We start from the raw sequence: 15,715 nt of genomic DNA on the forward strand, positions 1-15,715 counted from the left end.
TATTATTTTAATATCAAATGATGACCAGTTACAGTTCGTCGTTTCAAATCACCTCTGTTGCATAATGTTTGTCCTACACGACAAATGCATTCGTCGGGTAAGTATTAACCTAGCCGACGAAAGTGAATGTCCGTCGAGTAAAATTCTGTGCGACGATCTTGACCCTACAAAACTTAATTGACGATACTCCGTCATCAAAATATTTTACAGATGAAGTTTTTTCGTCTCGTAATATATATATATATATATATATATATATATATATATATTTTTTTTTTTTCTGTAGTGACAATTATTTTTCGCTATTATGGTAAAGCACCATATGTATAATATGTATATCGTCATTGTGGTAAAGCACCATATGTATAATAGGTATAAAATTGTTAGTTTTACGTTAATGAAATGGAAGGAGAAGAAGATGTGACAACTTGAATCAATTAAAACTGGCCCATTTCATTCATTGATTTTATTGCAACAAACAACTACATACAGTAGAGAGAGAGAATTCTGAGGAATTATTTTTTAACACAGCAGAATATCCTCTTACTGTAGATCACCATAAAATATAGTAGCTAGACTTCTCAATGATCAGAAACTTGGGCCGTTGTTCCCATTGACTACCAGATAATCAAAGTCAACATCATCATCGTCACACGTACACAAACATGGACACAATAATTACAAGTATTTTTCTCATAATTAATAGGGAATTATGCATATAATAAGCTAATTAGGGTTTTGAAGGTTGAACTAAGATATATTATTTGATTAATGATCTGTATTAATTATCTACGAGCCAGCAGTCCAATTCAGATTCAATGATAGGAGCCATAGATGATCGGAGATCTGGGCCATGCAACTTATTACTCGTGTCTTCAGTGGTAGCAGCAGCAGCAGCTTTACCAGCTCCCTCATTGTTATAGAGCACAGAGAAATCGACATTAAGAAAATCGGATAGAAAATTCTCGTCCATCTTAAAATCCACCAAAAACTCACACGAATTATTGTTTTCATCGTCCAAAAATGACATTGGCAACAAAGGTTCATCAATCCCCACCATTGGATTATTCATCGCCTGGTCTAGTATTGGTGCTGCATTGACCACTTGTTTAGTACTGTGACCAAACTTTTGGGACTCATGGGGCAAGACCACTTTTGTGCACCTTGATGCTTTGGTTCTGACCACTTTGGTGCATGAAATATTTGTACAAGGTTTAGGTGACAGCGTAGGTTTTGGTTTTTCTTGGGTTGGCCTACGATTTCCATCAGAACATAAGCGACCTTCACCTTGAATTCTCTTTCCAATTGTAGTGTTCCAATAATTCTTGATTTCATTGTCTGTTCGGCCTGGAAGCCTTCCAGCTATCAGAGACCATCTGTACAGATAAGATAATTTTTTTAAATTTTATAATATAAGGGCAGTGGATCCGAAGTTCCCGAAGTAGAGCACCTAACTCAAAATGAGACGACAAAAATAAAAAACCTCAACACATTATGTTATTTCACGTTGAGACATTTCAACTGAAAGTCAAAGTTTAGTAAATTCTCATTGACGGTCAAAATTTAAATTCGCATATTCCAGACTAATACGAAGTAAAAACTCGCACATTTTTTGTTAACAATTATAAAGCCGGGCCCCTCCCCCGACCCCACCCCAAAAAAAAAAAAAAAAAAAAACATACACACACACACACCAAAGTACCTGTTGCCCAGGAGCTTGTGAAGCCTGATGATGAGCTCTTCTTCATCACGAGTGATGTTTCCTCTCTTGATGTCAGGTCTTAGGTAGTTCAACCATCGCAGCCTGCAACTTTTGCCACATCTCCTGAGCCCTGAAAAACCCATATACGAAATGTCTTTACGTGATCTACATTTTCTTTTGAAACATATACAGGGAATGAACAACTGTTTGTCACAATTATATGTTTCAATTGTGCAAATTTTGCTATAGTGGAACGAGACCCCTAGTAAGAAAGGGTTCATGTGTGACACACACGCAGATATATGTATGGGTGTATCTCACCTGCTCTTTTGGGAAGGTTTCTCCATTTCCCTTCACCATGATTTCTGATATATTCAGTCAGTACTTTGTCTTCCATAGCTGTCCATGCTCCTCTATTCAACCCCTCATCCTTTGAACAACAAGGACTCCTTCCCATCTATAAGCCGCCCCTATAGAATTAAGGAACCCTAAAATCTCTGTCTCTCTCTCTCTGGCTCTCCAGTGGCAATATTAATGACCGAGCGTGGAAGACTCAATATATATGTATATGTATATGTATATATACTGAGGCATGCATAATTTTTTTTTGGGAGGGGAACTGATTCACAATATCATTAAGGGCAGTTGGATCTTAAAATATTCCGACGCGTAAAGAAAAAGAAGGGTCATGATTCTAGTGTGTAGGTTGCATGTGATTTAGGGGACCTTGTTTTTGCCTAACATTTTTGCTGGTATTAAAAAATATTATAATATTTATATAGTACAAGATAGGTAAAGATATTAAATTGTGCATACGCTCAATTATTATGTATGCCTGCATTTCTGTAATTATATGAGTGGTGATCATGATACCTTTCCATCCGCATTTCATTTTCCTACAGCTGAAAGGTTAAATCCCGACAAATAATAAAAAATAAAAAAAATAAAATAAGCATATATAAATTCGATTGACCTGAATGCCTCTCATGGGCTGCTTAATGGTAGCTAACTTTCTCACTCGCCCTTGAAAGTTGGTTGAAAAAGAAACAAAAAACATTCATCTGCTCCCCAACATGTGCGGAACATCCTTATTCATGTGTGCGTTGGTGTTTGAATTGGGAAGCATAGCATTGGCCTGTTCTGGGAATCCCTTTAATGGGGAGTGGCCGCATCTCCATTTGTTTCACTGTGTAAATGATCGCCATTCTCAACCACACAATTTGACCACATCATGCATGACATCATTGAGGGCATGTGAAGTTCATGAACGTCAACATTTGACGGTCATTTGAAAAAGATAACTTACGTTTTTTGTGATTGGTTGCGTTTTCAAATTGGTACAATAAATTCTTGTTTAAACGTGTGATCCGGTTTTTTGAACTCTATCATTGAATTTGAAAAGTTATCTAGAGTTTTTATTGAAAACTTGAACAAAAAGTTTCCGTTACTGTTTATTTTAACGAAAAATCACATTTTTACATTAAAAAGTCAATCCTGGTACTATTCACTTTACCCTTTATTTTGTCTTTATTATTAAAACTCAAAGTTTTCAAGTCTTTTTCATTAGTTTTCCTTCCTCCCCCCGGGGGGGCACATTGATGTGTTTGTGATGCAGCGGATAATATAGGAAAAATGGAACAAATTTTAGAACATAATAAAAGAGAGCTGCTAGACCCACCCCGTTATTTTATTTCCCCACCCACGTTATATTTACATCTGCTATAAAAAGTTAAAATATTAAAATATTATTTTCCCACTCACTATTATTCCTAAAATAACCCTTACTCTATATATATATATATATGGAAGTGCTATTGGCATTCCAAAAATCTCATTATACACTCCTCACAGTGTATTTTTCTTTCCAAATATAGAAAGTTAGGAGTTTAGAATGAGAATTTTGGAGTTCTAATAACAATTCCCTATATGTATATATAATTAGAGATAAACTTTTCTCTTAAAAAAAGAATATAAACAAATAATATTACTCTCTTCTAAAAGCCAGAAAAAAAACTGAGGTCTTCTAATCTTCAGCCTGATATACACGTTTGGTTAGGATTGAAAATGGAGAAGCTTATTCAAGTAAACCATCTCTCAAGCTCGAACCCCTGGGGTTTTTTTTTGCAAGGAACGCATGTATGTGACAAAAGAGTGAATTGACAAAAATGCCCTAGAGGCTAGATCATTGACTTTAGTTGACTGTCATTTAGTGACACGTGCAAGTTACTATTTTACCTTACCGTATTCACGAAGTACTCGACGGTACGAACGCGTAGGCGCAAGCATAATCAAAGTTGGGGCTACGATGAAGATTTTACAGAACTACAAATCCCAAAAGTACTTTTGTAACGATTACTATTTATTATTTTATATATTTCTTATAATTATTATATTATTATTTTAACATTATTTTGTTATTACATTATTATTTAATATTAGTTGAGGGAGAGGGACGAAGAGAGAAGGAAAGAAGAAAAGAAAAGGAAGGAGAATTTTGGGAGAGAAGGGGGAGAGATTCGGCCAAGGGGAAGAGGTGAGAGGAAGAATGCGGCCAATGATAAAAGTGGAAAGGAGGAGAAATGAGGGGAGGGGAGGGGAGGGACACCGGATCCTTGCCTAGTTTTCTTCTTCAACTCGACCCATCGGGATTCATGGAATCCGGCTACTTTCTCATCGTTCTTCCGGAAAATCAAGGTAAACCACTACCTAGAAACAATTCCCTAGCCTTCCCTCTTCCATTTCCACAAAAAATGAGAAGGAATTTGGTTTTAATTTGGTGGAAAATTCCCCGACAAGATTCACGGGTGTCGGCAGCAATTCCGCCTTTTTTGCAAGTGCTACCATCGATAACCACCCTTGTTTAACTTTCCTGGAGGCCTGGATCAAAGCCCAAACAAGTTTGGGGGCAGCAGAGCTACGATTTCGACGAATTAAGGAGCACCCAAATTCTAGGGTTTCGGCTGGTTCATGGCGATTTGAAGATTTTCCTGGCCAAATTGGACTTGGCCACAGGTATAAAACTTGCTCTACTTATTGAGATCTTCATTCCTGTAAAATTTGAGAATTTTTACAAATAGTTGAATTTTCTGGCCAGTCGTGGTGGCCGGCCGCAGTGTGCGGCGGCGCGTGGGCCAAGGCACCACCAGACCTTCTTAGACTAAATTTGATACCCCATTTCCATATGTGAAGTTTGATTGACAAAATTCCATCATTTGAACCTCATTCCATTAAGGTCCGCCACTTGAATAATGTAGCAAACGACGATCTGATCGTTAGATCATTACCAAACTTTAATACGTAATATTTAAGGATATTAGGAACTCACGGATCGGGAATCTGAAGTACGGATCTTCTTGGATGGGTTTCCTAAGTTTGTAAATCTAAACGTTGGCCACCACTTAATTTTAGTGATTGACGGAGATCCGACTGTTGGATTATTCTGAAACTTTAGGATGTTTTCTAGAAGGTTATTGAAACTCTTGGGAAGTTACGGATCGGAAATCCAAAGTGCGGATGTTCCAATTTGAATTACATAGGGTTGTGGACCCTATCGTCGATCTTTGACCAACAGTTGACTTTTGGTCAATGGGTTACAAATCATTCTAAAATGTCCTTGGGGATGTATTTTATGTAAGTTACGGGTTCTATCAATAAGAATTATGAGACGTGATTTGATATTTGTTCTAGGTGACTATCGTTCGTGATGCCTCGATATTCGTGCTAGAGAGTTGTAACGCAGACTTCAGGTGAGTGGGTCTTTTCCTTTTTATAGTGTGTGTGTGTGTGTGTGTGTGTGTGTGTGTGTGTGTGTGTGTGTGTGTGTGATTGATAGTTTCCATTTATGCATTTGAAAAAGAATTTCTTACATATGCCTGGATTAGACTAAAGTTTACAAGAATTAGCAAAATTATGAAATTTATGAAATATGCTACATCCTAAGGGATGCACAGGTATGCTTATAATCTTTGATGCCATAATTATACCTACGGCTATGAATGTTAGTATGTTGATAAGAACTATCGAAACACTATGGCATGACTATATTTGTGTTATCTGCTCATCGTTTGCTGCACCTGGTGTAAGTGCTCGCCCAGGGCCAAAACCAGTCTTTCATGTGTATGTTCACATCTACACCGCACGCTCGCCTTGGATCCAAGTAGGTGCTAGTCCTGTCGTACAGGTTGCAATAGGCAACTCCGACTCGTATGTGATCGCAAATAGCGTTAGTCTTCACATGATTGTAGCACTATAACGTATATTATGATTACACCCAATCCTGTTCATGTCAGAATACATCTGCATGAACTCGTGTGTTAGCATGTATCGATAAGCACCCATTAGGATATATTGCTTATGTGAGATTTTCTGATTATGGATGTCATGCCTTATTTACGAGATATTGTGTCATAATGAATTCTTGAGATTTTGCAGGCTACGGTAAGTATTTTCTTACTATACGTAGTATGTATATTTTGAAAACTATACTGGTTTTACAGTGAAGGGTTAATATGTTATCAAAAAGGTTTTTACAAAGATTTGTTTCTACGCCTACTCACCCTTGTTTTTCGCCTCTCTAGGTTTAAGTAGCTAAGCTTTCGTGTTGACAAGGATCCTTGGCAAATCTTGGTATTGGGATTACCTTCGTTGGTACGATTATCATCCTACCTTACTGTACTTTACTTATGCTCTGACATCACGTGTGAAATGGGTTCATTCATGTTCATAAGCGCACTCTTAAAATTAGGCACTTTTAGGTTTAAATTTATACACATTTTTTATGTCACTACACTTTATGGCTTCGTCACCTTCCAGGTGTCGGCTAGCACAACTCGATTCGGAGTCCAAGTGGGCATTTCGGGTTGGGGTGTGTCAGTTTGGTATCAGATCATAAGTTTGGGTAGTATTGCATTCATCACCCGCATGATGTAAGCATTCTCGATTCTTGAGCCTAAATGTTGAATCTTGCCACCTCGTCGAATCACGAAAAATGTGTTAGCGTTTCTTAAGTTTTGGGTTTCGTAGATAACTTATTAAAAGAACATTTTGGTGACTGCATCTAGATTTAGACAATGAACCTTCCTGCCAAGGAAAATTCCAACTTGAAGACGAGTTTGTGGCCCAGAAACAGGGCTAATATGTCGGTAATTGAGTACCACCGAAGACTTTACCATCCGTCAGTCATCATTACCAACCTTTTCAAGATAAGAAACCAAAAGTAGTTTTGATTCCTTGGCAGTACCCGTTAGCATACCATTTATTAGAATTTCTACGATGTTTACTTCGTCACAATTCCAGAAATGTCTTGAGCGACAAGCTGGTGCTAAAGTGGTAGCACTCGATGGAAGAACATCTGGGAGATAGTCACTTTTGGTCCCCGATGACACTAATCTTTTCAAACGCATTAAGGATCATTCTGGATCTTTGGGAGGAAAATTCTACTTCGTTGAATCCCATTTCGAAGTAGATATTTTTAGTAGTTTCCATTCATAACCTAGGAACATTTTAACCAATACTGGTTCCAGGGCTTCTTTTGGTGCTACACTCGTCATTTTGACGAGCATAGACATAGGTGTACGAGCTGTTATACCTACGATCAGTAGAAATCCCCGAAGTAGTAAGTATTTTCCCTAGAATTAATGAAACCACCCCACCGAATCAGTTCCTTACCAATTGTCCAAAACCATCCACTTGAGCAGGGCTCTAACCTATAATCACCCTACAATGGCGCTACTAATTGATGATACTGTCTGATATCCAGGAACTGTCAACTAGTATTTAGGCGATATGATTTCTAATACTGAACACATGCTAGTATCTGGGAGTGATTCCCTAGAATTAATTTTAAAAGAGTGAATTGACGAAAATGCCCGAGAGACGATATCATTGACTTTAGTTGACTGTCTTTTAGTGACGCGTGCAAGTAACTATTTTACCTTCCCGTATTCACGAAGTACTTAACGGTATAAACGCGTAGGCGTAAGCAGAATCGAAGTTGGGGCTACGATGAAGATTTTACAGAACTACAAATCTGAAAAGTACTTTTGTAAAGATTACTATTTATTATTTTATATATTTCTTATAATTATTGTATTATTATTTTAACATATTTTGTTATTACATTATTATTTAATATTAGTTGAGGGAGAGAGACGAATGAGAGAAAAGAAAAGGGGAGAGAGTTTTGGGAGAGAAAGGAGAAAGATTCGACCAAGGGGAAGAGAAGAGAGGAAGAAGGCGGTCAATGAGAAAAATAGGAAAGGAGGAGAAAGGGGGGGAAGGGAGAGACGCCGGATCCCTTGCCCAGTTTTCTTCTTCAACTCGACCCATCGGGATTCATGGAATCCGGCAACTTTCTCGTCGTTCTTCCAGAAAATCAAGGTAAACCACTGTCTATAAACAATTCCCTAGCCTTCCCTTTTCCATTTCCACCCAAAATTAGAAGGAATTTGGTTTTAATTTGGTGGAAAACTCCTCAATGGGATTCACAAGTGTCGGCGGCAATTCCGCCATTTCTGCAAGTGCTACCATTGACAACCACCCTTGTTCAACTCTTCGTGAAGCCTGGATCAAAGCCCAAACAAGTTTGGGGGCGATGGAGCTACGATTTCGACGAATTGAGATTCTAAGGTTCTAGAGGGTTCGTGGTGATTTGAAGTTTTTCTCGACCAAATTGGACTTGGCCACATGTATGAAACTTGCTCTACTCATTGAGATCTTCATTCCTGTAAAATTTGAGAATTTTTGGAAATAGTTGAATTTTCCAGCCAGTTTGGGCAGCCGGCCATCGCGTGCAGTAGAGCATGGGCCGAGGCACCCCAAACCTTCTTAGGCTAAATTTGATACCCCAATTCCATATGTGAAGTCCGATTGACAAAATTTCATCGTTTGAACCTCGTTTCATTAAGGTCTGCCACTTGAATAGTGTAGCAAACGACGATCGGACCATTAGCTCATTACCAAACTTTAATATGTAATAGTACATAATATTTAAGGATATTAGGAATTGATGGATCGGGAATTTGAAGTACGGACCTTCCTAGATGGGTTTTCTAAGTTTGTAAATCTAAACATTGGCCGCCACTTAATTTTAGCTATTGGCGGAGACCCGACCGTTGGATCGTTCCGAAATTTTAGGATTTGTTCTAGAAGCTTATTGAAACTCTTTGGAAGTTACAGATTGGATATCCGAGGTGTGGATCTTCCAAATCGAGTTACATAGGATTGTGGACCCTACCATCGACCTTTGATCAACGGTTGACCTTTGGTCAATGAGTTACAAATCATTCTAGAACGTCCTTAGGGATGTGTTTTATGTAAGTTATGTGTTTTATCGATAAGAATTCTTAGACGTGATTTGATATTTGTTCTAGATGACGATAGTTCGTGATGCATCGATATTTGTGATAAGGAGTTGTAGCGCGGACTTCAGGTGAGTGGGTATTTTCCTTTTTATAGTGTATATATATACATATATATATATATATATATATATATATGATTGATAGTTTCCATTTATGCATTTGAAAAAGATATTCTTACGTACACCTAGATTAGACTAAAGTTTATAAGAATTAGCGAAATGATGGAATTTATGAAATATGCTACATCCTACGGAATGCACAAGTATGCTTATAATATTTGATGTCATAATTATAACTACAACTATGAATGTTAGTTTGTTGATTAGAACTATCGAATCACTATGACATGACTATATAGTTTGTTGATTAGAACTATCGAATCACTATGACATGACTATATTTGTGTCATCTGCTCATCGTTTGTTGCACCCGATGTTAGTGTTCACCCAGGGCCAAGGCCAGTCTTTCACATGTATGTTCACGTTCGCACCATACACTCGCCTTGGATCCAAGTATGTGTCAATCCTATCGTATAGGTTTCAATAAGCAACTCCGACTCGTATATGACCGTGAATATCATCAATCTTCATGTGATTGTAGCACTAGAGCGTATATTATGATTACACTTAGTCCTATTTATGTCAGAATACCTCTGCATGGACTCGTGTGTCAGCATGTGTCAATGACCACTCGTTAAGATATGTTGCTTATGTGAGATTTTGTGATTATGGATGTCATGCCTTATTTACGAGATATAGTGCCGTAATGAATTCTTGAGATTTGGCAGGCTACAGTAAGTATTTTCTTACTATACGTAGTATGTATATTTTGGAAACTATACTGGCTTTACAGCGAGGGGTTACTATGTTTTTGAAAAGGTTTTTACAAAGATTTGTTTCTAGGCCCACTCACCCTTGGTTTTTGCCTCTCCAGGTTTTAGTAGCTGAGCTTTCGTGTTGACGAGGATTCTTGGCAAACCTTGGTATTACCTTCGTTGGGATGATTCTCATCCTACCTTATTGTACTTATGCTCTGACATCACGTGTGAAATGGGTTCATTCCCTCTCACAAGCGCACTCTTAAAATCACGTGTGAAATGGGTTCATTTTCCACATTACTACACTTTATGGCTTCGTCACCTTCCAGGTATCGGCCAGCATAACTCGAGTCGAAGTCCAAGTGGACATTTCGAGTCGGGGTGTGTCATGTATGTGAGGTTATCCCAGATGATGATGGAGAATGCTTTTCGAAATTTCATTAAAGGAAGACAAATAAGAGTTGCAAAGAGGTGGGTTCTAATTTGGGCAACCAAATTCCTAAGGATACAAATATATTGAAGTATCTCTTGATACATACTAAACTCATTGCATAGTTGTCTTGTTTGCCTTATGAAATCGGCTTTAGTAAAAGATGCAACCATTGTATTCCATTTCTCCAAAAATATATCGCAATCTTCCTTAGACTTATATAATTTTTTGAACTTAGCTAACACATTCTTATTGATGTGCCATCTACATAATAAATACTTCCTTGTACGAATATAAGTTCTATGGCCCTCATCAAAGCCATTTCTCTATCTTTCACAATAACATCAAGCATAACAATACCATCTATAAGTCCTAGCAATATAGTCAAGGAACAAACATAAGTATCTCTCGTTTCGCAGAAAGATAAACAAAACCAACAGAAAATGTCATATCCGTTGACGTAACTCCAACAATTTCTAACAATGGCATACGATACCTATTGGTCTTGTACGTACAATCCATAATCAAAATATGTGGACATGCATGTAACAATTCCAAACAAGTTGGGTGTGTCCAAAACAAGTCCAAAATAGTATTAGTCTTTGGGAAACTCCTATGCCATTCAATGCACCTCTGCTCAAATAGCTTACTCATCAACTGTTGCATTTGGAACCTCCCACCTTTCTCCAAAAGCCTTAAACGTTGACGTGTATTATAAATTTTCCTTAGTGTAGATATATTTCGTTTGTCTCTTCATTTTAGTGTAGTCAAAATCTCCTTTGGTTGCACCAAACTTTTAGACAAATCAACCAATAACGAAGTCTCTTTAGACAATAATTTACCAGCAAATGAATGACCCTCCAAATGGCCTGTTGGTGTGTGATTATGCACTCCAATAACTACCGTCAATATCCACCAATCATCAGTTGCTAGCTTTTTATCTTTTAATTAAAATGGGCATCCACATTTTTTTGTTCCAGAATTCCTTTTATCCTCATCCTTTATGTCTTTTTTGTGAATTCGACTTACGTATTGTCTATTCCTTTCACAACCCAATGTAAGTCTAGGGCTCCTATTATCTTTTCCACCTTGATCCGATCGTAACGTCACAATAACAAAACCATTGGCCTTCCCAACTTCTCGAGCCCATTGTATTAATCTTCTCTACTCTTGAATAACTACGTACCAAAATTGCACATTATGAATAAACATACAAGAGTATAAGTAAATCAATTGTGTAGTCAAGCAAATACTACCTTATTTGCGGTAAATTCACTAGTACAGTCCACCATATGTCTATATGCTGAATTATTACCATATTCATTTACCTGTTGCAAAAGAATTCTACCATACGTAAATAAACGGGCATTACATCAACTTGAAAATAGTGCTAATTAAGAAGGGGATTTGTGTGTAGGTTTCGGAGACAACACATCAAGTTGGACGATTATCAGTGTTAGTTGCGACAAACATGCCTTACTTGAATTATTACCCTAACCTAATGAAAACTAATTCTAGGAATTCTCATAGGTAAATGTGAAACAATTGCACCCTAACCTAATGCAAATTCAAATAAAAATTCATAGAGCTATGCTTCAATTGTACGATGTCAACAAATCAAGTTGACTCACATAAAATTATCTTTTACCTCTTCGACGGAAACATAATCATCTATTTCTTCCATAGAAAAGTCATCTTCTAAGTTCATTCTTTTTGCTTTCTCTAAATGATTTTGCTTTCTTTGAATGAAAGGAGATGGGAAAGATGAGTTAGGGTGTAAGGGAGACAAATCGTCTAAACATAGTGTGAGAGTTATCACACCCAAACTTTTCTTTTTAATTTTTTATATAAAAAAAAAGTAATGCAAAATGGGGTAATTAAGGTCCTTATTAGTCATTTTACAAATGGACAAATTTGTAATTAAAAAATTCATAAAAAGGTGAGTGAGAAGATAAAACATTGGGGTGGGAATATCTGCTCTCTAAATCTTTAATGTTTGTTGATTTTCACAGATGAGAATAGCTAAGAACAAAGAAAATCTATGCCTTGTTGATTCCTAAGGAATACTCAATATGGTAGTAAATTTCCGCCATTTTCAGTATTAACGAAATTGTACCTACAAAACAAAATAACACATTTGATCAAGGCCAAAGTAACACACGCACCAATGAGGTGGGGGTGGGGAAGGGCGGTTGTTTAATGGATCTTCGATGCCTAAGTCAGTTTCTCTGAAAATAGAGAGTTCATGGCTTAAGTATGCAGCAAAAACTTACTAGAAGTTGGTGGAGAAGGAGTATTTATAGGGAGGTGGCCGCCTATAGGTGTAGGGTTTTGCCTTGTACATGATGGCATCTGATTGGCTAAGCGAGTCATCCGTAGGATGGATGAGGAAATAATAATCCAAAGATACTAGTTGTTATAAAATATCTTGGGATTAGCTTGGAAGTATCCTTGATTGGATATGATTAGGATTCCTTTCTTGTTTGAATTGATCTTCAATCAGGAGAGTATTAAAGATAGAATTTAGTAATTAATCCTATCTTTATTATCTTTGACTTTTCCTCCTAGCCACGAGCATGGCAGCTTAGTGATGTCAAAGATAGTTGATCTAGCTTGCAGAGATGTTGGACTTTGTGTTAGAATCTTTGTGGACCCTTTCCATTTAATGAGGGCATTTTTGTCTCTTTATCATAAGAAAAAAAAAAGTCCATGTGTCGTTTCTAGGATTTTTGGAATTATTTTTGGCACTACACCAAAGTAAATAGAATGGAAGAGAATAAACTCTTTCTTTTACTTTAACATTGAAAAACTTCCCTGACCAAAGATCAAATCTTTTGCACCTATTTTTTGTGTAGCCTCTATCATTAATTGATATGTGTTAAGTTTATGACAATAAAGTTAAGGAAGTTTATTAACAAGTGTCAATTATGAGGGCACTTGCACTGAAAATCGAAACTGAAACCGAAACACGAACTAAATCAGACCACACCAAACCATTTAGTTTTTGCGATTTTGAAACGGTTTCAGTTACAAATCAAACTGCAATGTAAGGAAATAATTTGGTTTCGGTTTTGGCCTTTGAATACTACACCAAAATCGAACTGCGCCGCAAATACTAACAAAAAAAATTTAATTAAATACCCATATTAGATGTTGATCCAAAGTCAAGGTGCATATTCAGAGTGTAGTTGCTGGTTTGATTAGCTTGTTTTTGTTGTTGATGTGTCTGTGAAAACGGCTACAGTTGGTGGTAGTTGGAAGCCATACCCAAATGAGCTAGTTTGATGTGAAGCAGATGTCGTACGATTGGAAGGAATTGGTGGAACCTGGCTAAGTGACATTATCAGAATGAGAAGACATTTGCTGGAGGTGCTTTGATGAATTGGTCGGTGCACTAGAAAGTAGGTGTTGCTACAACCGAGAATGGTTTACTGACTAAGGGACCAGTGGTTTCGATGGTATTAGATTAAGGCCAGACTTGGAATATACACCTGGACCTTACATCGATGGTTTGAAATAAGGTTTGAAATCATATATTTTCTTAAAAATACTAAAGTTGTTGAGGGAGAGAGAGGTTTTTTTTTTCATTTTGTATGTAAATGGTTTGAAATCGAACCAAAATAGTTTAAAATCACACGGCTTCAAAACCACCCCGAACTAAACCACAAAAATTTTCGATTTTGGTTAATTCAAAACCGCATCAAACCAAACTGTGTCTACCCCTAATGTCAATCAATGATAGAAACCACACTCAAAATGGGTGAAGAATTGATCTCAACAAATATAGGCCTACAATGGTTTATAGGCTTTATCCCATATCCCATACAAACTCATCACCAAAATTAATGCGATTCATGAACTCAATCAATCCCTATACAATGACCGTAGGACCAAATACTCATAATGACTCTTAGATAATCCTAGTACATAGAATATTATTAGGGTAGTGCAAGCCACACACCTGTTTTTACTTCTCGGTCAATCCTTTCTAAGGAGCTTAGCTTCCCAACCATTGAACTGAACAACTTGGTGATTCCTCTTCCATCAACAACTATCTCGCTTTCCATGGGGAACTCCTTTTCATAGGCTAATCTGAATTAGGCTTTTTAGGTCTTCTATGCATAGGCATACCCTTTCTTTCTTAAAGCTAGGGTAGAGAGAAAGACTTATAATAGTATACCAACCCCTCCATTACTCAACAACCCCTCGTTAAATACACTTCCTTAAGTAACGTACACCTCTTTGATCTCAGGTTTCAACTACTACCTTTTAGTTCAAACTGAGGAAGAACACCACTCTGAATTTTTGGTTGTTGAATCAAATGAACTGAAGAAGATCAATGACAAAAAATTAACAAGGGTATGTAGAAGGTAAACATGGATTTGTGAATTATGAATAACACTATCCTACTATAAAAGCCATAATTATTTTATAATGCAATGTATGGACTTCCTCGTGCATGAACTTTATCACAAAAATTCATGTCTGTAAATGCTACTTATCTGGATCAATTTGATAGCCTCGCTATATACGATTTTGGCCATTGTGTGATTGATCTAATGGCCATTCACCAAATTACGAGGTGTAAGATGATTAAATTTCTTGAATTTACTGTTAAATGATGTTTTGAGATAATAAGGTGATTTTAAGCCACATTATCCTTCTTTGTATTTGACCCAAAAAAATATCCTTCTCTATAGATTTCAAATAAAAACATGGCGTTTTATATCCTACAATGCATTCTTTTCTATCAATATGTTCATTCACACAGTAATTATGAACAATTAATGCACTTGCTAATACATTTGAGAATTCTTAATCAAACTGTAATAATTCATTTGCCAATTACTATGCAAAATAGTACGCATTGTTGTGACCTATATATAATTGACAAGGATAGGGGGTTGACGGCACAAAGAAAATATAGAGAGAGATGTGTTTGTAGGGTTGTGTAGAGAATGTGTTATTCACCCTACGCAGTGCCTTTATTTATAGTAATAAGGGAGGGAAGAAATCCTTCTCCTCCAAGGAATACAAGTCCTAATAGACAAGAATAACTAGAATAAAATCTAATCTAGGATTTACACAATCACACTTAAATAAAATGTTTATAACACTCCCCCTTGAGTTTGTAAATACTCAAGTAGATTCGGCATCATGTAGAGTTGAGGAAGTTGACTCATCGGCACTGATTCTGAGAACACGCTAGTCTCAAATAAAGTAGGAACTTGCACAAGGAAGTAAGTCTCACAAAAAACCTAATGACTATGGTAAAACCCGAGTAGGGACAAAACCCATAGGCTAAGGAAAAATGCGTGAGAAATGCAAGGTCAAATGAAATATCTACGGGACGTCATCAAGGATATGATTAACCCAAGGTGGGTGCCTCATCAAAATCTCGTTAG

General features: G+C 36.9%; 1 protein-coding gene across 1 annotated transcript; it reads right to left on the minus strand.

The window, feature by feature from the left end:
* Window positions 1-433: 433 nt before the first annotated feature.
* LOC137739791 (transcription factor MYB1-like) lies at window positions 434-2,409 on the minus strand. Its single transcript, XM_068479501.1, has 3 exons — window positions 2,024-2,409; window positions 1,703-1,832; window positions 434-1,376 (listed from the first exon to the last, which is right to left on the minus strand). The coding sequence occupies exons 1-3, from the start codon at window positions 2,157-2,159 to the stop codon at window positions 782-784; spliced, it is 861 nt and encodes a 286-aa protein (XP_068335602.1). The 5' UTR covers window positions 2,160-2,409; the 3' UTR covers window positions 434-781.
* Between the last annotated feature and the right edge of the window lie 13,306 nt (window positions 2,410-15,715).

Source organism: Pyrus communis, chromosome 7 (genome assembly GCF_963583255.1).
Source record: "Pyrus communis chromosome 7, drPyrComm1.1, whole genome shotgun sequence".
In the NCBI taxonomy this organism is placed as follows: domain Eukaryota; kingdom Viridiplantae; phylum Streptophyta; class Magnoliopsida; order Rosales; family Rosaceae; genus Pyrus; species Pyrus communis.